The 25054-nt window shown below is 41.0% G+C and overlaps 1 protein-coding gene, 1 long non-coding RNA gene and 1 other non-coding gene across 8 annotated transcripts in view; 2 read left to right on the forward strand and 1 right to left on the reverse strand.

Annotated features, from left to right (window-relative positions):
• Positions 1–23802, forward strand: part of Fkbp5 (FKBP prolyl isomerase 5) — a 91754-nt gene extending 67952 nt beyond the window's left edge. For 5 of the 6 annotated variants that reach the window (XM_020168922.2, XM_020168920.2, XM_074082343.1 and 2 more), the window contains exons 6-11: positions 4393–4549; positions 9453–9543; positions 11911–11994; positions 19502–19687; positions 22339–22578; positions 23258–23802. In XM_020168922.2, the coding sequence (XP_020024511.1) occupies positions 4393–4549; positions 9453–9543; positions 11911–11994; positions 19502–19687; positions 22339–22578; positions 23258–23365 (866 nt within the window). In that variant the 3' untranslated portion in view covers positions 23366–23802. The remainder of the gene's footprint in view (positions 1–4392; positions 4550–9452; positions 9544–11910; positions 11995–19501; positions 19688–22338; positions 22579–23257) is intronic. The other variant, XM_074082345.1, reaches the window with a different exon arrangement.
• Positions 12325–25054, reverse strand: part of LOC141425645 (uncharacterized) — a 40682-nt gene continuing 27952 nt past the window's right edge. Inside the window, exons 2-3 of the long non-coding RNA XR_012450669.1 lie at positions 17505–17742; positions 12325–12796 (exon numbers count right to left, since the gene is read on the reverse strand). This is a non-coding gene — a long non-coding RNA (uncharacterized lncRNA). The remainder of the gene's footprint in view (positions 12797–17504; positions 17743–25054) is intronic.
• Positions 21891–21997, forward strand: LOC141426051 (U6 spliceosomal RNA). Its single transcript, XR_012451160.1, has one exon. It is a non-coding gene; the product is annotated as a U6 spliceosomal RNA (small nuclear RNA).

Raw genomic sequence — 25054 nt, forward strand, 5'->3', positions numbered from 1 at the left:
TTTTAATCGGAGTACAAATTGCTGTCAGCACATTGAGTTCATGTGCCAGCCACATTCAGAACAGGGTGTTCTGTGCTCTTCAAAACAAAATTGCTCTAGGGCAGTAAGAGAACAATAAGTCAGAACTCCAGTTTAAATGATGTTTTGCAGTGGACCAGGCTCACTTGATGTGGTTACACTCGGATTGCGCAGCTAAGCTTGGGTAATTTGGTTTGGTTTGACTTTGTGGCGTTTATTGGACCTCCCGCCTTTAAGTTACATAGACTTTAAGTTACAAGAGAAAATGTTGTCTCTTTTTAACTTGTTTATTTCTTTCTCCACTGAAAAAGCCCTAAGTAGAAGCATCCTGTATGTTCTTTTATTCACTTTGGGCCACGTCATAGACCATTTACTTTCCATCAATCATGCTGGTTGAGATTAGCAACAGACCTCCTAATCCCTAGAGGCTGAACTCCCAAGTGAGTCGTAATGGTTATTATTAAATATTTATTAAGTGAGTGTTTGCACTAAGAGATAAAAGGTCAAAAGCAACCACAGGTCTTCCCCAGTCGGAGCGGCCATGGTTTTCTTTGGTAGCACTTGTTAAGATAATACAAAAGAGTAATGGTCTGGAGAGCTGGGCCTGTCTGCACCCCTCACGTAGAGGGGAGCCCATACTGTGGCAGCGGGCAGTCTCCCATGCCTCCTAGTGGTGTGCGTTCTTATCCACGGCCTTACAGAAGTTGTCACACCAGTGTTCCAGATTTAGAAACCAGGAAAGCAGGCAGGTGATATAGCCTTTGCTGCTTATAGATGTAGGGAATCAGTGGGCTATACACTCCAAAGCTGCAATACCTCCACTTGCTCTCACCTTCCAGATGCCATCAGCATTACAAGGTGGAGGCCTTAGACATCCATGTAAACTGGGCATGTGCACGTCTGCTTATCAGTTTAAGATTTTTGTGTACTATAGCTTGTTCTTGCTCAGGTCCTTCTTTTACCAGGGGAAAAGAAGGTTAGTTGTCCTATAGGTAGTAAGGTTTATAAGAGCTGTGATGTTTTTACCTTCCTATTAGGTGACCACAGATACTGGGTCTGTCATTTATTATCTCAAAGACCAGCTGCAATAAATCTTTTACTTTCTTAATTAATGGCTGTGTTATAAGCTTGACTTTCTCCTGGTTTTTTTATTTGTTTGTTTGTTTGTTTGGGGTTTTTTGATTGTCTTTCCCAACATGTTTGTTAGTAGCCAGTCTTTGCCCCTCCCCCTCCCAATGATGGGTAAGGAGATGTAAAAGAATCTTTGAAATTATTTATGTAATTTCAAGTACATACAAGCTAAAAACCAGTCTAGGAAACTGACACATGGTCAGGAATTCCTTGCAGAGTCTCTGGATTTCCTGTTTTGAAAACACACTCAAACTTGATCAACCAAAAGCCACAACAAATGTACTGATAATTTCCTCCCCTACTAAATGTACTCTCCTTTAGGGAGGAAGATGATACTTCTAACAATAAACCTCAGACCAAAATAAAATCTGTTTAAGTTTTGACTACTAGGATAATAAATCTCAATACTAGAGACATTACACAATGCGTGGGCTGAAACTCACTTTGCTCAGCAAATTTTTCTTCATGGAAAGTGCCAGTCGTTAGTCTAAACTTCTAAGAACTCTCAACCCCTTTAGTAAATCAGCTTTTACTCCAGAAAATATCTTCAGACTATACTCCCTGCATATATTTGAAAATAATAAAGTTGGGGTGTTCTGTTTTGTTGGCGGTACCGGGGTTCAAACTAGGGGCCTTGTGCTTGCTATGTAGGCACTCTGCCACTTGAAGCACACCTCCAGCCTCTGAATTTACTTTTCAATTTAAAAGTAAATTTAATGGGCCTTCTCTCATTTGGCCCAAGCTTCCTAGACATCCTGTGTCTGTGCTGGGAGCTAATCAGGATGGTATTGATCCTGATGAGTTAGGAAAAGGTAGAGATCTTTAAAACATAAAAACCCAAGTGACATTTGGGCTATTTGTATCTATACCACTGCACTGCTGTTTACTCTTCAGACTTCTCTCATGTCTCAGGCCTGAGTTAAAGGTAATCTGATCAGATGACTAACCACAGAAATTAACTTTGAAGCTGGTTTCTGCACCATATGGAGAATTATATTACTGGGTCATAGAATCAGAATTTTAGAGCTTTCAAGGAACGTTTAAGATCATACAGTTCAAAAGTACAGGCATGGTGACTTATACCTATAATCCCAGCTCTCAGAGGCTGAGGCAGAAGGATCCTGAGGTAAAGATCAGCCAGGCCACACAGTGAGACTCTCAAAAAAATAAAAAGGAAAAATTTTTTAAAAGTGAAGTAGATTGGAATTGAATTTGCATTTGGAAAATAATCGTTGTCTTTTAGACATGGTATGAATATAAAAGAACAAGTGATCTTTAATCTATAAATCAGGTTATTTATCTAAAGTCGATGAACCAGTCTTTTTTTTTTTTTTAAGGTTTATAATTGCTTTTGTGTTGTTATTGTTGTACTGGGGATACAGTGTGACATTTACCAAAATTCTTATAGTGTATCATAGTTGAATTCATCCCCTCCATTATTCTCCTTTATTTCCCCTCCCCCATTCCTAGAACATTTTCAACAGATCTCATTTTTCCATCTTCATGAATGAATACATAGTATCACCACTAGTCACCCTCCTATACCCTTTCCCTACATCCTCTCTACTCCTGCCAGTGCTAACCCCCAGATAGGACCTGTTTTACCTTCCTGGTCTCCATTTTCGAAAAAAGACATTTTTATTTAAGATAGTTATACAGAGAGTTTCATTGTGACATTTTCATGTATATATGTATTATAACCCAAGTTAGTTCATCCCCTCTATTTTTTTCCTTTCTTAGTCCCCTTCTTATGGTGCCCCTTCTTATGGTGATTACAGTAGGTTTAGAAATATTTGTTCTTGTATAGAAAGTATATTAACCATATTTCATCTTCTTGGCTTCCTTTTTTTACCCTCCCTTTCTCATTAGTGACCTCCCCTTAATGTCTCCTGTTTCTTCATTATATTGCTTAATTTGTATTGGGCCTATATTCCACATATGAAAGAAAACATATGGGCTTTGTCTTTCTGAACCTAACTTCACTTAAGATGATGTTCTCCAGTTCCATCTGTGTACCTGCAGATGACAAAATTTCATTCTTTTATGACTGAATAAAATTCCATTGTGTATAAATACCATAATTTTTTAATCCATTCATCAGTAGTGGGGCATTTTGGCTGTTTCCATAGCTTAGCCATTGTGCATAGTGTTACAGTAAACACGGGTGTACAGGTGTCATTATTGTAACCTGACTTAATATTCCTTCAGGTATATGGTATTGCTGAGATCACCCAGTCATGAAGTGTTTTAGAAAATTGCCGTTATAGTTCAAGAAACAAATAATTTTCTTATGAAGGAGAAATTACATTGCTTAGTGATTGTTATACTATTATATAAGCCATCCATTCTTACTCAGTCAGTACCTAAATGGAAAGATATAAATTTCCTTATATTAAAGGTAGTCAGGAGGTTTCAGAAAATTGTTTTTCGGAGAAAAATGAGCCCAACTGATTATATATGTGTATATATATAATACATATATATATATATATATGTATTATATATATATATCCTATCTTGTCCTAAAATGAGATGAAATCCTCTTATCCAATATGAAGTAACGCTGGAAGAGAGCTGAGTGAATAAGTACTATCCCAAGAAATTAACCTTAGCATGTCACAAGAGGTTATGAAGTAACTGGGTTGTGAAGTTTTAATAAACTACTGATCCCTTACGCTCCACATTCATTACTTCCACTGAGGGGCGCAGCTGACTTAGTGACGGATGTTGTTGCCTTGGGATTTCCACTTTCATTTAACTGTATTTGTGAATGCAGTTAGGACCCTTAAAAAAGAAAAAGCTTCAGTTAACCTGAGTGTGGTATTGGGGAAATAGACACTCATTTGGGTTTTTGCCCAAGCCTCTGAAGCCAAGATGCTGTTACAGATAGTTAAGCCATTATGTTTGATATTTGTGGCATTTTGGTAATTATCCATTTCAGTAATCCAGTATTTGTTGGCCCTGTGTCACAGGTAAGGAAACTGTCACATAGTAGGCCGATGAGCTATCTCACTGCTGCATTTACTAGTAACTGTACATTTAACCTAAACAGGAGGAAATTCCGTTGCTCTTTATCATTTAGACTGAGTGGACTAAGCGTCACCAACATGCAGTGCATGTGTCTCAACGAAATGAATAAGGGGAACTGGGGTGTGCTATGTTGTTGGCCACCTGTCTGTCACGTCACTAAAGTAGCCACCCCTGAGGAGCAGCTTTGTGACTGTCCTGTCTCCTCACCCTCAGTCCACCTGGAAGGCTGCTGTGGTGGAAGGATGTTTGATTGCAGAGATGTGGTGTTCACTGTTGGTGAAGGAGAAGACCACGACATTCCCATTGGGATTGACAAAGCCCTGGAGAAAATGCAGAGGGAAGAGCAGTGTATTTTATACCTTGGACCACGGTAAGCAGCACACAGTTCAGTACACAGTGAAGCTACGTGAGGAGCAGGATATGCTTGCTTTTTCATTCAGCACTTTGGTGTTGCCAGTGTGCTTAGCACAACAGTGGGGACATTTCATTGAGTCAGGGTACAGTTAGCCAAGAGTTATAAACCCTACACTAACACAGGGGTTTGGGAGCTTGCTTACTTAGTTCTTAGGTGACGTGTGTTAAGGATAGGATTGACAAGCAAGTTTTGCTCTTTTGTTTGTCTCACCTGCCGCGTTATCAAGTCAGGCAGCTATTGGCCCTTCTCACGTGCCGTTCTCTTGCCCTCTTTTTTCTCTACATACAGCAAGAGGCGGTAAAACATGGGGTGTTGGGCGTGGAAGAAGCACATGGATGATTTTCTGCCACTTGAATTTGTGCCACGTGTTCTAAACAAAGTCCCTGGGAAAAAGAAAAGAAGAAAAGTGTGTTGTGTCCTTCCTGGATCTAAAGGCAGTGGAGATGACTCATTTTTGCCTAAATTTTTCCCATCATAAGGATGTCCATTAGCACTTCCATGCTTAAAACTATCAGACACTGATGGCCTCTCTTGTGAAGACATATTTGGTATTATTTTTAGATCTAAAATTGCACTATAAATCCAAGCCTTCTAACTTGAGAAATGGTCCCTGAGACAAATCAAGGTGTTTTGATTCTGTTTGCATGAAAGTGCATCTGCTTATCTAGTGTGCCCTCCCTCGGGCTCCGTGGATCCCACATGGTGGGATTTTGAGCTATTGAGACTCTTGATGACCTGCCCTTGCCAATAGGTACATTATGCCTTTTGTACCATATTCTGCGTTTGTGTCACCTCTGTGGTAATGCAGTGACATTTGTACCTTTGCCTTAGCACTTAATTCATAATCTTATTCTCAGGTGCTGTTTCAGCCGTGCCACTGTCCTCTTGTAAATCCCTCCAAAATTCTCTGCCCTGAATCTTGAAAGCCTTTCCTGAGGCACCTTTCATCTAATCCTTCCTCATTCTCTACCCCGTTCCTTTCCACTGCTGTGGTCCCACTTACTCTGTCACTATAAGGTGAAGCTATTTCTATTTCTAGAGAGAACTTGTTTTACTCACTGTCTTCTCCGTATCAGATAATCTCCACTTAACTTTAATGTAGCATTTCAAAACTGTAATAGTTCTAAACTCATAGAGAAAGGGTAGAATTTATGTCCAATGTATGTTTTCAAATTTAAGTTCAGTGAGAATAAACTCTTGTATGTACTTGAAGACATAATGAATCAGTTCACTACTTTTTAACCCAGCCAATAAGGCAGTTGTGAGGGGCTGATGTCTAAAATTTAATAGCAAAGACAAACAGAAATTGTCTTTGTATTAATGTTAATAGTTCCTTATGGTGGGGAGGTGACCCAAATAATGTATATACATGTAAGTACATGTAAAAACGATAAAATAAAATTTAAAAAAGTAGTTCCTTACAGGTTTAAACTGTCATATTATTCGTGGTTAAACCCTTCTCTTTGCAGCTTATCAGCTACATGCAGTTGGGCAAGTCATTTAGCTCCCCTAAATCTTACTTAACCTCCCCTTCCATAAGCGAGAATAAGTGTCACCTCTCTAAAGTTGTAGAGAGCTAAATATAGTAATGCAAGTGAAGTACCTGCAGCAAACCAGCCAACGTGGACAAGCCCCCAGTTGATTAGCCATTATGGCTTTTGTGATGGATGGGTATCTTTCTCTTCCATTTTACCCTTACACCACGAGAGAAGTGAAATTGTATTTTAACATATGGTAGATTTTTCAGGCATAAAAGTAGTCTATGTATACAAGTTTTTGCATATGTTTTATGGATATAATTTAGCATAGTTAGAAAGGAACTGTCATTTTCTGTTCAGATTGTTGGTATGTTGAGGAGTTATGCAAAGTATAGTCTCTGCAGTGTGATACTGTTTGCACATTCATTGTGTAATACTGCACATGTGCATAGAAAATCCCTACACAACAAGCATGTTTTGTGTGCATGCAACACATTTACTTGTCATTCAGATTCCCACCCACCAGAGAACATTGCATGTGAGTGTTACAAATTTATGCTCTTAGTGTCATCTGTATTTCATTCTCCATGAAATTTCCAAGGCACACTTTCTGTTTGTCTACTTCACAGAATGCTTTATAATAAGCAATTCACAAGATATTTCCAAAGAACCCATTTTTCTCTCCTTTCATTGGGACAATATCATCCCTTTATATTACTGTTTAAAGCACTGTGACTGACTAATCTTGTTTTACATCAAGTATGGATAGTTTCAACTTTTTTCCCTTTCTTTGCTTATGCTTCTGTCCTATAACGACCCCAAACAAAAACACAGGCTGCCAGGAGTGACAGAACCTAATTATGAGGCAGTGTGAGTCAAAAAAATTCAACAATTTTCTTAGTGCACACAGGGCCTGAATTTAAATTCTAGCTCTGCCACTTTGTGACTTCTCTGAGCCTCAGTCTCTTCATCTGCAAAAAGGAACCAGCTGGTAAGGACTTGTCATGCAAGTGCTTCTTGTATGCACATGAAGGCCTGATGGTCTTTGATAGTCATTTGTATCTGTATGCTCTGGAGGCAAAGGCAACCTAAGGGACATTAATCCTGAATTCCTTGTTACCATAGCCCAGCTTATCTTGGAATTCTGTGTGTGGTGTTTGTGTGACCCAGGTCCTTTTTGCCCAGGCTGAGCTAGCGTAACTAACTTTTATGTAACACAGAGGTCTAAACAGCTGTTCCCACAACAGATTGGTGTGAGTTGATGCCTCCCCAGGGTGATGTGCTCCACCTGTGCCTTAAAAGGATCACTTCATTTTAACCCAGGAGAAACTGTAGCGATGACGTCCTTCTTTAGTCTTTCCTAACCCCACTGATGGCAGCCAAGATGCTCTGGTGCCTCCCTTGACCCAGTCTTTACACTCTCCTCCCCAGTGAGGGCTCCTATTTGTGAGCTTCTCTCAGACAGCTTTCTCACCCTCGGCACCACTGACAGAATTCTTGCAGGTGGGGCCTGTCCTGTACAGTGTAGGCTGTTCAGCAGTATACCTGGTCTCCAGTTGTGACAGCTCAAAATGTCTCTGCATTGCCAAATGCCCCCTGGGAGAGGAAGTGTTAAAGTGGCCCCATTAAGAGCCACCGGTCTAAGTGAATGCCAGACCCTATGTTGCATTTGTCCCTGCTTTGCACAGAACTCCAAATCATAGCATGCCCTTAGCAAACAGATGCTTAGTGAATGCCCACCCACTTACCTCACCTCCAGTAGGAAAGGAATGCTCTTTATTTACCAAAAGGCAGAAGCAAAATAGGACATAGGTAGAGCTAAGAGCTCCAAGTAGAAAACAAGGCAGCATTGCTTAAAATTAGCCACCAATAATTACAAACTTTTTAAAATTTCTTTGCTTCTGTTAAAGCCACCACACCCCCGTCTTACCAGGTTTCTTTGTATGTCTCCGCCTCTCTCTGCTCCAGCTTCCATTTTCTTGTGTAACCATGGAGGTGAATGGAAATTCAGGCAAGGGGTAAAGACAGTAGTACAAAGCAACACAGTGTGTGCATTCCCATTCACATCCCTTTGCCCAGAGATAACTGGAGGTGTTAGCACCAACCCAGCTTTGACATCTTTCAACCATAGCCTGGAAGTTTGGGTTTGCTGCGTTTTTATAATACCACTTCATATGTTCAAGAGTAGTTTGATTAATAGATGAAACAGAACATATTCCAGTGAGCACTTTACTAATGTGCTGAGCACTGTTCCCAGTTCAGGGAACCTATGAAAGCAAACCCAGGAAAGACAGACTCCACTAGTGCTTCCATTCTAGCAGATGCGTGCTTCTTGAAAACATTAAACTTGTTAAAGATCTAAAATGGTCCTAAAAAACAAGCTTTCGTATCCCTAGTTTGTTTTAGTCAGTTTTGACTAAAAGGTACTGCATTTACAACAAAATAGCTACAGAGATATAAGAGTATGTCTCTTGATGAGGTGCTGAGGCTGCTATTTTTTATTATTTATGTGTTATATTATTTGTGTTTCCTAGTGTGCCTTTTTAAAATCTTAAATACTGTGAGAACATTTTTCTTTCCTGATGGGTCTTTCCCCACATTTGTTTGATTGGAACTGATACTAAAGTGACAGCACTTGAAAGTTTAAAGCTTAGGGAGCCAGGTGTGCTGGTGCACATCTGTAATCCCAGCTACTCAGAAGGCAGAGGTAGGAGGATAACAGTTCAAGGCCAGTCCAGGCAAAGTTAGTATAAAATCCTATCTGAAAAACAAAATACAAGCAAAAGGTCCAGGGCTGTGGCAGAGCACTTACTTAGGAAGCTGGAGGCCTTGAGTTCAGTCCCCACTGCAAAAAAAAAAAAAAAGTGAAAAGCTTATTGAAACATACCTTTAAGGAGGGCTGGTGGAGTGGCTCAAGGGGTAGAATGCCTGCCTTGCAAGCACAAGGCCCTGAGTTCAAACCCCAGTACCACCAAAAAAAAAAAAAAAACATACTTTTTAGGAGTGCCACTGTACCAGTTACATGGCTGTGTCTCTTCTGTCCTTGCCATTGATAAGATTTAGGGGGAAAGTCCTAATGGCCAAAAGAGAACAAGGTATAATATCAAGCAGAGAAAAAGGCAGTGACACTCTGAATCTCATTAAGTAGTACAGGTATTGTATTACATGTGTCAGAAAGGGAAAAAAAACCAAATAGAGCCCAGTTCCTAAGAAAACTACAGTGATGAAACTTGGCACTGTGTCAGTTTGTCTTCAGGGTCTCTGGTGTGTGTAGTTTGCAAATGATAGCTCTATGCTGATCTGATGCCTCACAATACTGAAGGAACTGCCTAGAGATACACCAATTCTTTTAAAGTTTTACTTTTTACTCTCCATTTCAGATATGGTTTTGGAGAGGCAGGGAAGCCTAAATTTGGCATTGAACCCAATGCTGAGCTTATATACGAAGTTACACTTAAGAGCTTCGAAAAGGTGAGAAAATACCAACTCCTCTAAAATTGTGGTACATTTCCTCTTCATCCACTTCCTTTAACTATAGTACTAGGTGGTGTAATAGGCAGTGTTTATTTCTGTGCTGTGCCTGTCATGATCAAGTTGTCTCTTGTCTCCACATGCAACCATGGGACAGCTGACACAGTGCAGCTGATGCACAACCAAGGAGCTCGTGTTCTTATTTTGTTCCTATGTGTCAGACTTTTTTCTTTTTCTGTTTTTTTTTTTTTTAACTTTTTTGGGTAGAATCCAAGACTTGTTCCCTTATTTGTTCCTAGACTTGTTCTTTTTGTACTTTTTTTCCTGGGTTGAGGACAAAAAGGTTCACATACTGCCAAGCAGCTCCTTGGGGGAGTGGGGCTCAGCTTTTCAGTGCTGAACGGATTGTACCCTTCACAGGAGTCACGAAGAGGCCTGTGACTCAAACTTATGTTCCCAGTGGTCAGAGCTTGGTTGCTGCCAGTCCATTATGACCAAGGATACAAGAAAGAAGCCTGCCATTCCTAGGCATTTTTGCATACCTGTCCAAGTAGAAAAGAGAGGGAATTCATCAGTTGCCTTGGGTGGCAGGAATGGTGTGCCCCTGGACATATTCCAACTCTACCTCTGGCAGGGCACGCCCACCCCTCCTGGACTGACTGTGGTATTCCTTTCTCATTCCTGCACAGCACCACCACATCCGTGTTCTGCACATTAAGCTTCCGGCTAGAAGTGTGACTGTTTATACTAACTAGACTCCGAAAGGAAATTGTTGCCCTGTGGGTCTGTCACAGGGCTAAGAAAGTTAGGGGAGGGCGGTTTTATGATACATCCCTTAATAATGTTCCTACTCGTACCCCTCCCACTTCATGTTCTCCCAATCACATGCGTGCCCTTGTCAGATCATCACTTATTGTCGGGTAACCTTTTAAAGGCCTGTTAGCTCAGCACCAATCCTTCTTAGCCTCGTGAGTTTTATTGTTAAGGAGGGAGAAAATCATCATTAGCACATGTTTAATTTAGCCCTTTAGCTTTCCTGTTTCCATTTTTATAGAAGAACCCTCTGCCCCTTCCCAGATAATTTATTAACATTCTCACTGGCATGCCATAGTGAGCCTGTGCTGTCAACACTCCATGAATGTGTTCATGCAGCACTGCTAGACGTATTCACACACATGATAGCGTGTGGTCGTGTTGGAGGCAGCAAGATTTTTATTCTCTGCCTTGGAGTATTAAGACTACATTTGTACTCCTTAAAGATTAAAGTCAAAAGCTGACATGGTGGTGCATGCCTGTAATCCTAGCACTCAGGCTGAGGCAGGAGGATCGTGAATTCCAGGCCAGCCTGGGCTACACAGAAACGCTGTCTCAAAAAAGACCAACACCAACATGAAAAATGCAAAGTTTCCTTATTAATTAGGCTTTTAAATAATTGGGCTGAATTGTAAAGAAGCAATATGGATTGCCAGAAACACAAGTATCCCCCTCACTCACGTAAAGCAGGGGCAGAGGTAGCTGCAGCACCAGGAACACACACCAATTGTCTTTTGAACAGAGTTTTACAGTTACCCACTTAAACTTCCTAATTCACACGCACTGAGTAGCACCACCCACTCCTACTCGTAGCTTCCCTAAAAGACCCTCGTAAGCTTTTGACATCATGATCCTAAATCCAGCTGTTCATAGGGAAGTGCGGTTGTTTCTGGGTTTGTATCTGTAATGGAGGAGAGTAGGATCCACGTAATACACACTAGTAGATCCTAAAGAAGTCATTTATTTATGGCTCTGAAATGGTACCTTTTGTATACGTTTCCCCAAGTATACATCTGCAAGTTGATGCCGTTTAGATGTCATAGTGTATCTCGCTGTTTAAAGGCCATAGTGTATCCCACTGTTTTAGAGACAGCTGTCTGACCTGGAATTTTGAAAATTTCGTATGAATCTACATCCATGACTTGACTACAGGTAACATTCCCATTTAGAGTTGAAAAACTGAGGCTTAAGAGAAGGTTTGCTAAAATTACAATAGCAGTTCAGTGGAGAGGTTTTACAGAAGGGAAATAAGGGGCCCTCATCTTCACCCTGTGGCCTCACCTTATCGTTGTAAAGGTGGGTGCCCTCGCTTACGGTGCTTAGGAGTTTATGTCCCTTGCTGTGCTCTGCCCTCTTCAACCCCTCAGGCAACGTGGGTCAGCAGTAAAAGAGCACTAGCCCAGCGGTGACCTGACCGTGGCACTCAATTTGAACAGCCAGTGTGTTTTGAGTTTGGGTATCCTGTAGAAGTAGCTGCTACTTGTTCATCAGGGCATCAACTGATGCTCTCTTCCTCCTGTGCTCATCTAACCATTGCCACAAATTTACACACAGGCCAAAGAATCCTGGGAGATGGACACCAAAGAAAAACTGGAGCAGGCTGCCATTGTCAAAGAGAAGGGAACTGTGTACTTCAAGGTGTGTGAGTCCCTGTACAGTGCTTTCCATGTCAAAGAATTTGCAAAAGTGTTCATGTTGTGCTGATAGTCCCTACTCTGAATTCTGTCAACACCCTTCCTGGTAAGAATAAGCCTGGATTTTTATAAGTCTGCTGTTTTCAGTATGAGGAATGGTGAGGAAAGAATGAATTAATTTGAAAAAAAAGAATCCAGACACTTTTTTTACACCTTGTAGTCTAAATTATACCCTTCCATAAAAGCTTGTCTCCCTCCACTGGATTGCTCAAGGCCTAAAGCACCTTGCCTAGTACATAGCTGGCATGCAGCAACTGTAGAGTGCAAACAGAATGAATGGAGTCATTGTTAGCAGGTGATCAAATCCACACAAGGAAGTTTCACATCATCTTCCTCTCTGCTGTCCTGTTGACAGCAGAGGACATGTGACGACAGGAAAGAACATACACAGGTTTCTTTTCTTTGTTCAAAACAAAGTTTATTGAGGGTTGGGTAACACTTCCCAAGGTATTATGTTACGTTTGCTTATATGTAAATGCAGCCAAGATGATCATTCCCTTCACCTGCTTTAATACCTTCAGCTGAGAAAAATGAATTCTCCTCTTACTCAGTAGAAGCAGCGATTGTCACAGCAAATGTCCCCAAAATCTTTAACAACTGTTTAAAATAAATTTTATCCAGAAATATATCAGTACTTATCAACATTGTACAATGTCAGCTAGTGATGCCAGCCACGTACTCAGAAAGCCTCCAAGGCTGGAGTGGCTGATGCAGGGCCTGGGACTGCCACACAGCTTTCAGAGGACCTGGAGGAAGAAAGGACAGCACTGCTGGTAGCTGCACAGTCCCTGCCCACTTGCTGTTAATGAGCCTTCAGAAATTCCCAAGTGACATTAACCGTACAGAAACCCTTTTGTGAAACACCTAGGAATGGGGTACTTATCCCAGAGATCCTAAGCCCTTGGGTAGAATCAAAAAGAAACCATACTACAGTGGGCTGTAATCAGAGAGCTCTACCAACTGCCTGCCCACCCCCAAACAGATGTCTTTCTCCATACCAAGGAAAGGGCTTAGCAATGAGGACAGTTAGACAATGGGAGATTGCTTTTCTTTCTTGCCACTGTAATCCATGAGCAGAAATTGGCGATGTTTTTCAACAGTATAAAGCAGTGGTGCACAAATATGCTGTAAGAAGTCTTGTGGAGTAGGTGCTACAAGACTCACGGTTGCATTTACAGCAGTGTTGACCTGAGTAACCAAGTAAGAGTGTGCAGTCCACACAGCAGAGAACAACCAGCACAGACAGAGAGCAGCATGTATTGGTTGATTTTTAAACTTTAAGCTCAGACTTATGTTTGGGCCTGAAATCAATTTAGTAGGTGCATACTACAGTATATAACAAGAATAAGTTTTGTTGCATAAAACTTTTGTTTACTGTGAGTGAGTATTGGATTGTAATTTAAAACATGTTTCTTACAGTGGGTTGTAGGCAAATCTGAAGGCCAGAGGTTTTATTTATATGTAACAATTACGTATACTAAGGCTCACCAGAAAGCCTGTCTATACACCCCTATGGGTAGTGTAATGAGTGCTCCTGTTGAGAATTTGGAAAATTGGGCTGTATTGCTCCTCAGAATGACTCAGAGTCACTTAAGGGCCAAGTAGATTTTATTTTCATGGTGAAAAGTGAAAAAGTTACACTAAACGACCCCTAAATTTCTGTGAATTTCTAAACTCATGAGAGCAAGTTTGATTTTTGTTAATTCTAATTGAGATATATTGGATATTTCTATATTATTTAAGATCCAAAAGGATTATTTATATACCAAATACAACAATACATTATAATAAAAAAGAAAGGATTCTATAAAATCCTTTAAGACCATAGTTAACACCAAACAGTGTTTCCTATATTCCTGGAATCTGTAAAAGTCTTTACTGGATGGGCATGGTGGGTCACGGCTGTAATCCCAGCTACTTGGGAGGCCCACAGTTCAAGACCAGCCTGAGCAAAAAGTTAGTGAGACCCCATTTCAATCAGTAAGTCAGGCACAGTGGCATTTACCTGTGGTCTCAGCTACTCAGAAGGTAGAGATCAGAAAGACTATAGTTTGAGGCCAACCTGGGCAAAAAGTTAGTGAGCTCCCATCTCAGCAAACAAACCTGTCATGGTGACTAAGGTCTATGAACCCAGATACACCGAGGGCATAGGTAGGAGGGTTACAGTTCAAGCTGGCCATCAGCAAAAAACATGAGAACCTATCTGAAAAATGAAGCAAAAAAGGGCTAGGGGTATGGCTCAATTTATAAGACCACCTACCTAACAAGCACAGGGCCCTGAGTTCAAACCCCAGTATCACCAAAAACAAATGAAAGACCTTGTTGTATAGTCATGTACCATATAACATTTTGGTTAACACCAAACCACTTCTATGACCGTGATTCCATAAGATTTTAATGGACTGAAGAATTCCTGTTGCTTGTGATATCGTGGCTGTCCTCATATCATGGGGCAAGACATTACTCACACGCCTGTAATGATGCTGGTGTGAGCAAGTCCTCTGCTGCACTGGAGATGTACAAGTACAGCCCTAGTACACACATCGTCTCAAGCACTTGGTGGCAGTGAGTTCCTGTTACTGGTTTAAGTACTCGACTATACTTTTATCATTATCTTTGCGTGGACTCCTTTAAGTTAACTATAAAACAGCCTCAGTGGCTCCCACAGGATTCCAGAAGAAGGTGTTGTTATCACAGTGGGTGAAAGACAGCTCCTGTGCATGTGATTGCCTACAGACCTTCCAGTGGGACAGATAGAGAGGTGGAAGACAGTGATCCTGATGGCTGTGACCTGGTGAGCCTAGGCTATGTGTGTGTCTTAGTTAACAAAAAAAGTTTTTAAAATTTTAAATACAAAAAGATGTACAGGTTAAGGATATAAAGACTTGTACAGCAGTTTGATATGTTACATTTTTAGCTAAGCTATTACAAAAGAGTCGAAGTTTTTAAAAATAAATTTATAAAGTAAAAAAGTTGCAGTAAGCTAAGATTAACTTATTATTGGGGAAAGAAATAATTTTATAAATTTAGTGTAGCCTTAGTGTGCAGTGTTCATAAAAGTCTCCAGTAGACAGAAGAATGTCCCAGCATATAGTCAGGCCTCACTCACTCATGGACGTCCAGTCCTGCCCTATACAGTGCACCATCTTAAAACATTTTATTCTGTATTTTTACTGTGCCTTTGGATGTCTAAACACATAAATACCATCATGTCACCGTACGGTGGTCAGTACAGTAGCATGCTGTACAGGTTTGAAGCCCAGGAGCAGCAGGCTGTGCCATAGAGCCTGAGTGTGTAAGGAGCTGTGGCACCTAAGTCTGTGTAGGTTCTCTGTGGTGTTCTCACAGTGATGTAATCACCTATTGCCTGGTTTCTTAGGATGTATCCCCATTGTTAAGTAGGGTGTGTCTGTACATAATTCCCCAAACTCCTAAGTAGAATATTAACAATTTGAGGGAGGGGTTGAGGCTTTTAGCATTTGACTAGAATTATATCAGTATAGCATAGCAGTTCAGCTAATCAGAAGTCTTAATTGGTTGCTGATGACACATAACTTTGGAGAACATTTTTGGGAATGAACTAATGTCATGAAACCATCCTGAGCATACACAGAAATGCTGAAATTGGTGGCTGGTAGCCAGGAACTGAGCTTATGTATCTGTGCAGAGATTTACCTTTGTTCCTTATGAGCATCACCCAGAAACCATGATTGTATATTCCATAATATTACCTGCTTTAAATTACTGACCTTGGGATATAAATCTGCATGAGCTGTTGCACATATGGAACATATTATTTTTAACATGCAATTTGACAGACAGGATCTTTCAAAACATTAATCCTTTGGGGAAAATGAACGAAGGGTTCAAAACCACTGACCTAAGACTTTTCTCCCAGAATGTCTCGAACATTTTGTACTGCTAAAAACTTCCCTGCAGGCACCTTCCTAATTATAGGTGAAAGATCCCAGCAGTGATGGTAGCTTTAGCTGTAAGGCTTCAGGACATTTGGGAGGTAGTTTCCAGTACACAGTCCCATCCCTTTGCACCTTTCAGGGCAGGTTTTAATCTGCCACACTGCTTTGTCAGGCCGCATCTTTCCAGGGTATTTGACTTGGCATGTCGTGCATATGCACAGAGTCCAGGTGTGTGGGTGAGAGCAGAAGGAGGCTGCACTGAAGATCCACATTGCATGCCATCATCGAGCTCCACTTTCACGGGCCTGGCAGTTTGGTTTACAGCTAAGAGGGCAAAGTCTCTCCACTCAGTGGGGCTGAATTGCACTCCACTTTTAAATGAGAACAATTGTACTGTTTAGACTATAAAACCTCATTTCAGCTTCTAAATGTTTAATGAATGCTATTTGGCTTTGAAAATAATTATTAAGCACAGGTAACAACATGATATGCTAGGCATTGTGCAAACAAGTTAAGTAGACAAGATTTTGCCCTGCAAAAATCTGACAGTATCTGCAGGACAAGAAAGAGCACTATCTGGCATACCTGATTAGTGTTTTTTCTTTTTTGACTTGGCGGCATAGTTTGAAGTCCAAGAATGTGAGCTGATATGGCGTTCTTGCGCCCCCTTGTGCTCCTTGTGAAGAAACATCTAGAGCTAGCTAGTTAGGGCTAATTGATTGTTCAGCCACTGAGGCTTTTCAGACAAACCAGATGCTAGTAGGTCCTGACTACCCTTGCTGACCAAGAGTTTAGTAATACAGTTTAGACACGAGTCATCTATGAATGTAGGATTTGGGGTTAAAATGCAAACAAGCAAATATAAAAAGAGTTCACATTGTATAGCCCAGGCACAGTGGCTCACATCGGTAATGCCAGCTACTCCTGAGGTGGAGATCAGGAGTAGTTGATTTGGTTTGTGGTTTAAGGCTAGCCTCAGGCAAAAACACAAAACCTTATCTGAAAAATTATTAAAGCAAAACTGAACTGGGGGTATGTCTCAAATGGTAGAGTGCATAGCATGAGGCCCTGAGTTCAAACCCCTGTTATCACCAAAAAAAGGAGCAGCAAAAGAAGAGTTCAGGCTGACTTTTTTTTTCCTTCATTCTTTTAATGTGGGATTTTTAAGCCTGAGCACCATTGACATTTGGAGTTGGATAATTCCTTGTTGAATAATTCCTTGTTGTGGAAGCCCTAGTCAGGCCCCCCCTATTTTTTATTTTTATTGTCAAATGATTGTTGTATTTGAGGTATATTGTGACATTTACTGGAAACGATTAAGATGTCTGTTATTTGGGTTTTTTTAGACATCATGACTTTCCATCATTCTAATTACCCAGACATATTAAGGTGATAAGATGGAGGTCTTTGTCCTCCATGGCTCTTTTCTCTCAATATATTAAGATAAGTCAGAAAAGTTAATAGGTATGTTAAAGATGGAAGAAGAGAGAAAGAAGTAAGTAGTCATGACAGGGAAATGAGATAACCCCTTCCTTACCTGCACCTCCATCTTTGCTCCCAGTGATAGAAGAAGCTTTGATACCATGGTTATATTCTTTTGACTTCAGTGATTAGTCAGCAAACCTTTATTAAGGGCCTTTTCATGCAAACCCTGGATTTCCACAAAGGATAGAGCATGCTACCACAGACTGGGTGGCTTAGAGAATAGGCATTTACTTCATAGCTTGCAACATCAGAAGTCCGAAATCAGATGGCAGCAGAGTCAATGCCTGTGCCTGTGGGTGGGAGAGGGAGGAAGTAAGCACTCTGATATTTCTTCTTACAAGGGCAGTAATCCCAACATAAGGGCCTCACCCTCATGACCTCATCTAAGCCTGATTATTTCCCAAAGACCCATCTGCAAATGTCAGCACACTGGGGTTTAGGTCTGCGACATGTGAGTCTGGGGTGGGGGAAACAATTTAGTTCATACTAAGTATAATTTCCTTAAGAATTTCTGCATTTATAATGAAAGGGCCTGGCTTCTTATTAAAAATAACCTGTACCACAACTTTCTGAGGCAGAAAAGTTATGGGCTTTGATTTAGTTCCCTTTCCTGCATAGCACCTCTACATGCTTTTATACTGCCTTCCTACAGCAGAGTTGATGAGCTCTGAGTCTTCCCGTTCCTAAGTAAGTGACTTGTGAAGAAGGTGCTCTAGGTGTGTAGTAGAGCCCCTGTCAGGCCCAGGTCCTCCACATGAAAGTCTGTCCATCATCACCACCAGAAAGTCCACAGCAGGGCTTCCTCCACTTCTTTGACATCCAGACCAGGGACATTCTCTTAGACATGCTCCTTTTTCTATTACAGGTTGAAGGCCGGAGTGTATGTGGGCAGAGAAAACTCACTGCTTTGAGTGTAGTAAATCGGAGTGACATAGTCTTAACACTGTTCACTAGTCATACATTGGATTTAATATCCAAATGGGTCTGGCTGCTCTTCTGCCATCTGGTATGATGTGTCATCTCTGTTCTCAAGCTCATAACCACCTCCTGCAAAGGAGGTTCCTCATCTGCACTTTTTTTTGCATTCACCTTACAATAGCAGTAAGCATGTTGTTTCAGCCCTATAAAAAAATTGCATATATATGTATATATATTATTAGGTATATATATTATTAGGCAAGAGAGCAGGACCAAGAGGTAGTGTGTGCCTGTAATCCCAGTTACTCTAGAGACTGAGGCAGGAGAAACACAAGTTTGACATCAGCCTCAGTAATGTAGCAAGAGCCAATCTGAAAATATAAAAAAGAGCAGGGTGGGGGAAGGTGTAGCTCAGTGGTAGAGTGTTTGCCTAATGTGTGCAGGACCCTGGGCTTGATCCCCAGAATACGAGTGGATGATTTTTCTTGCATAGTTGACTGATACTTCACTTACTTTGTTTTATAGTTGTTACCTTACACTGGGGGCTGCTAGTCAGTTAAGTATATTCCCATTGCCTACAGATCTACACACTATGGCCCCTGGCCCTCTGCCTATTTTGTAAGATTTTACTAGGACACAACCAACACATTTTTATTTATTTTGTCTGTGCTTTTTTACACTACAAATGACAGAGATGAGCAGAGAGAGTCTGGTTTAGAAAGCTCAGGTGTCCTGTTTGGGACTGGCAATATTTACTGTGCAGTGCTGAATGCCAGGAAAAGAAAGAAAGGTAATTTTTTCTTCTGTCAACTAAACTACTCACCACCCTTTTGAAAGGCTGATGAATATTAGCGTCAAAGAATGTAGTGCAGAGTCTGGATGCCACCTGCTGCCAGAGTGGATGGCGTGCCGGACGACAGCATTGTACAGTGCTGCAGCACCACCATGCCAGCTGCAGGTTGCTGGGGCCTCTGCAGAAGTGGGAGGGCATGGAGCATTGCCACCTGAGAACAGCCAAAGCCAGAATGGCTCATTTGCAGGGCTATTCCATTGAAGATTTCGCTCTCTGAGGCAGGGCCATGCTACTCGTCCAGAGTGCAGCACATTTAACTACTAGCTTTTCTCTCCTAGGGAGGCAAGTACATGCAGGCAGTGATTCAGTATGGGAAGATAGTGTCCTGGCTAGAGATGGAATATGGTTTATCAGAGAAAGAATCGAAAGCCTCTGAGTCGTTTCTGCTTGCTGCCTTTCTGAACCTGGCCATGTGCTACCTGAAGCTCAGAGAATATACCAAAGCTGTGGAATGCTGCGACAAGGTGAGCTGGTTCTGTGAAGTGGACTTCTGGTAGTCCAGGTCATGTTTTCCATCTCTACATGGACGATTTCTGCTTCCTCCAGACAAAGCCTCATTTTGCTTTGTTCTATTTATTTATATGTTTGGGATTGTTTGTTTCTCAATACGAATTGGGAAATCCAGAAGGATTTTGTTTGCAGTCAGACTTTTTTGATACCTGGACTATTTCTATAATACATTATGAATAAAAGTTTTGATATAAAAAAAAATTAAACCTTCCTTACATCTAGAGTTGACCTTCCCTTCTACCTATGGTATTTGGTATCAGAGTAAACATGTAACCCATCAGGTTCACTTTTTAAACAGCAGATTGAACTCAAGTTTTTCAGGACTTCAACAGACTGCAACTGCCCATAAAAGCTGTTTGTTTACCTAGGCACTTTTCATTATATTCCTACTGAATATACAGAAGTAGATGGAGAACCCCACAGCCCTCTCTGGTTCATGTTTGTGTTGTTGACTCTGTTTCCCAGTCCTCGAGTAGTTGCATAGGTATCATGAGTACTGTCCTGACATCTGTACAAGCCCGCTCATGCTGACTTAGGCAGAGTGAATGCTGGGGATAAAAGTTAATGATTGGATGTATCTTAAAGATAGACATAAGTGTGGAGAAAAATAAAAGCATTCTTTGTAAGATTACTTTATAGTTTTGTGGATTCATATTTCCTGTCACATTACACTAAATTTTTGCCTAAGAAAGGAATGTTATTAATTATACTTTTAAAATTTTGTGTCTATTTTTTTATTATAAAAGTAATACAAAGTTATTCAGAATTCAGACATAGAAATATGTAAGAAAGTCCATCCACAAAATTCCCATTGGTCCTCTCTTCCAAGAGCAGTCATTTATTTTGTACATATTTCTTACTTATATCCATATATGTGCATATATTTTTAATGAAAATATGTAGATTTAGATACACGTCATTTTATGAAACAAGGGTATCTCCACATCTGATAAGTCATCATCTAGCTCTTGCTCATTGTTTTTAAGATTGATAGTGCATCTTTTTAAGATCCATTATATGTATCTATCATTTACCCAATTCCCATTGGGAAATTTTCAGGTTTTGGGTTTTCTTTTATTGTAAGTTACATACCCAAGCTGGCCTAAAAGCCCTATGTAGCCCAGGATCCTCTTTTCATTGTAATCTTCTGCTGGAATTACATGTGTATGCCACACTACCTTTGTCATTTTTCTTTTTGTGAAATATTAATGGCAACAAAAAATTCTTATTTTTGTTTTTCTTGTTTACTAATGAGATTTTACATCTTTCCTTTCTTCACCATACACATTTGTAATTCTTAGATGAATTGCCCCTTTTCATCTCTTCAGTAGATTGTCCTGAGCAATTCTATTGGTTGAAGCGATCATCATATGGTATCATTGCTAACCCTTTGTCTGATAATAGGAAGCCTGTTCTCCTCACTTGTTTTTCTCTAAACTTTGTTGATTGCTTATTTCTCTATAAAGAAAGTTTTAGTAGGGCACCAATGGCTCATGCCTTGTAATCCTAGCTACTCAGGAGGCAGAGATCTGGAGGATCTTAGGTAGAAACCAGCCCCAGAAAAAGATTTTGCAAGACCCAATCTCAGAAAAAAAGGATGGCAGTATGACTCAAGTGATAGAGCACTTGCCTAGCAAGCCTGAGGCCCTGAGTTCAAACTCCAGTACTGCCCAAAAAAGGAAAGTTTTCACATTTACAGAGGCAAATCTGTCTTTTCCTTTCTAGTAAGAAAGTCTTCCCAACCCCAAAATTAGAAAAATAATGTACATTTTTATGGTTTTACTTTTTTGTAATTGGTCTAGAATTAATTTTTGTGTTTATGATGTAAAAATTTAACTAGTCTTTGTGGATAGCCACAGCCTCAGCCACACTTGGTCAAAGTTAAGCCTTCCCCCACTGATTTCTGTCCCTGGCAAGTGTCTGTGTCTACACGTGAACTTGTTTCCCAGGGTTTTGCTCTATGCCGTGAGCGGTGTCCTTGTCCTAGTAACTTCAGCTTCAACTTGCAGAGCATCTTTTCTGTCATAGTATGAATCCCTCTTACTTTCTTGTTTCCCCCACATTTTTTCAGCCATTTTTGGGCTGAACCTTAAAATGAACTTCTCAAGGGCCCCCTCCCAGATATCTGTGCTAGTTTTTCATCGCTGTGATAAACAGGTGTTTGCTTTGGTAGCACACACACTAAAATTGGAATGATACAGAGAATATTAGCATCACCCCTGCACAAGGGTGACACACAAATCAATGTATCATTCCATAGTATTGACTGAATTGAAACCTCCTGTGTAGTGTCCTCATGATCTAGTCACCTCTCCCTAGCACCTCCACCTAGGGACCAAGTTACATGAGCCTTTTGGAGGGATGCTTCATATCCAAATCATAACAGGATCATTCTAGAAATTACATTGAATACAGAAAGTAATTTGTATACTACATTTTGGTCAGTAGTATATATATAATCATCTTGAACCCCATTATTTTAATGTTCCTTTTCTATCTTCCTTGGCTATAGTAAGCTATTAACTGAGTTTCTTACTAAAATCCCCTCAAGTGAAAAGGGTTACTTACGTTCATCCTTTCTAAAACATAGACCATCTGTCCCTAGGCCCTTGGACTGGACAGTGCCAATGAGAAAGGCTTGTACAGAAGGGGTGAAGCCCAGCTGCTCATGAACGAATTTGAGTCAGCCAAGGGTGACTTTGAGAAAGTGTTGGAGGTGAATCCCCAGAACAAGGCGGCAAGATTACAGATATCCATGTGCCAGAAAAAGGCGAAGGAGCACAACGAGCGGGACCGCAGGATCTACGCCAACATGTTCAAGAAGTTTGCAGAGCAGGACGCAAAGGTGTGTGCAGAGCCTGACTCATTCGGCAGCTGAGACCTAAGCTAGCCACTTTGGTTTTGGTTCTCAGGTTCAGGTAGACAACCCAGAGCCCCACTCCGATCTGAGGCTGCTTTGGCTCCGGGGCTCATGTGAAGCTGTCCATCTGACCAGAGGTACTGTCTGTGAGGAAAATAAATTCCCCTGAGATGTGCTAAATAAAGCTTTTGTTACTTGAAAAAAAAAAAAACCCATCAGGTTGTTGTTTTATTTTGTTTTTCCCAAGTAATATTTCCTTGTTGAAACTTCGAGTTTTTCCAGGAAATGGTTGTTAATAGCAGCCTCATTATTATTCCCTTGATCTTCAGAGTGGAAGCCAAGCTGCAAGTGAGCTAGGAAAGGTCTGACTGAAGAGAGGCCAGCCTCCTGACGCTGCAGTCCCATCCAGCCTCCACGCACCAGCCCCCACACACATGGATTTCATTATGCAACAGCAGCCTCGTGCAGCATGCCTCGTCATTTTAACCAAAGAAAAGGGAAAGCCCAGCTCAAATTATCACCAACACAGCCTCATGTACCCAGCTGTGCAACCTAAATCTAATCATTGTAATATGCTGTTGTTTTGGATAGACAAAGCAGTCAGAGAAGCCAGGAATTTATTTCACTTCTTTCTCCTCTAATTGACTTCTTCTTTCTTCCTCAGGAAGAGGCCAGTAAAGCAATGAACAAGAAGAGTTTAGAGGGGGTTGCCACTGAAAAAGGAGCAGAAAGTCAAGCAATGGAGGAAGAGAAAGCTGAAGGCCATGTATGACGCCACGCCTCGGAGGGAAGGGAGTCCTGATGAGCTCGGCCCCTCCTCATTGGACTTTCACCCACCTCAGGACTAAACAGTGTTTAGTGTAAAGTTTGTTATAGTCTATATGATTCTGGAAGCAAATGGCAAAACCAGTAGCTTCCCCAAAACGACCACCCTGCTGCTGCCCAGTGGGTTCATGGAGGGGGTAAGCCTGGGACCACTCCAAATGGAACAGAACAGAAAGGGCTGTTGGTGTGGAGAGACTGCGCCAATAGCTTAAGTCCAGCTCATTTCAGTTTGTGTCAGCTTTCAACACCCAACACATTGTCCCTTGATAATCCTAACAATTGGGGCTGTCTGCTAGGTTTTACATTTGAACCTTAATAGCACTGCAGAAACCTTTAAAAAAAAAAAAAAAACAATGTATTTTTCCTTTCCCACAGGCAGGTGAAGCAAGGGGAGGAGGATGAGATTTTGCTTTTAAATGACTCACATGCTATGAATGTAAGGTGCTGTATTTTAACCAACAGGCTCCACAGTAGAGGGGGCTAGGATTCTCTCAGTTCCACAGCAGCATCAGACTTGAAGCCACAACCTCAGAGGCCACTTGCTTGCTGACTTAGCTGCTTCCCAAAGTCCCTTCTCAGCCAGCTCCCTTGCTCGAGTGGCTTTCTGTCACACCCATCCTTTAGGGCAAGGGAGATTCTGTCATTCCTAAATACCCTTCAGCAGTGGTGATGAGCATATGGGAGGTTCTGGATTAGCTGTGTCTGTTTTAGTAAAATTCTGAGATGCCCAAGTGTGAAAAGCAATCAGAATTGTGCTTTTTTTCCCTCCCCTATTCCTTTTAGGAAATTATGTTAACGCACAGTACTTCCTGCTAGCATTGCTACTATTCAATTTCTTGTTTCCTTCAAAGCCTTGCTGTTAAGAATTAAGACTTGTTCTTATGATGTCTCTGGCCTGGAGTGGATTTACTTACATATCCATTTAGAATTGATAGAGCTAATTACTGGCTTATAAACACATGTATACTGGTTTATGAAACTTTACACTCCTATCACGCAAGAATTTGTTTTTCACTTTTTACTATTTAGTAGCTTAATTTAAAAAAAAAAATCTTCATGGTTAAAATATAAGTAGTTACCCTTACATGGAGGGTTTTACCTTTAAAGTTGGCTGGCAGGTGCGTTCCCCCTCATGCGCTGGTAGCCTCTTACTTCTGGTGTGAGCTGTGAAAGTTGAGGACAGCTTCCTGTGCAGGTACACCTAGCCTAAATCTCCAGTACGTGGGCATTGAACCAGGGCACGTCTCAAAACAAATGTGTACGTGTAATTGAACTTTAGTTCTTATGGGTAAATCATTGGGCATGGCTTTCTTTCCCACAGCCTAAGAAACACTCGTGGGAACTTTTCACCTAAACCTGGAACATCTCACTGTCTTAACTCCTGAGGAACAGTGAGAGTTACATTTTACATTAATTTTTATATGGTTTTAACAAGCACCGTCTGTGTTAGGTCAGGCCCTTAAAACCTAAAAGTCAGGTTGTTTCCTTTTATCCCAGTTTGCTTCTCCATGGAACAAACAGAACTAACTTGTGAGTTGTTGTGGGGGTTTTTTTTTTTTAAGATAACTGAAACCTCTCTAATTGATCATTTACACTTTTGTCTTTTTTTCATGCAGTCTCTTTAAAAAGCCCCACC

Source organism: Castor canadensis, chromosome 8, assembly GCF_047511655.1.
Source record: "Castor canadensis chromosome 8, mCasCan1.hap1v2, whole genome shotgun sequence".
Classification (NCBI taxonomy): Eukaryota; Metazoa; Chordata; class Mammalia; order Rodentia; family Castoridae; genus Castor; species Castor canadensis.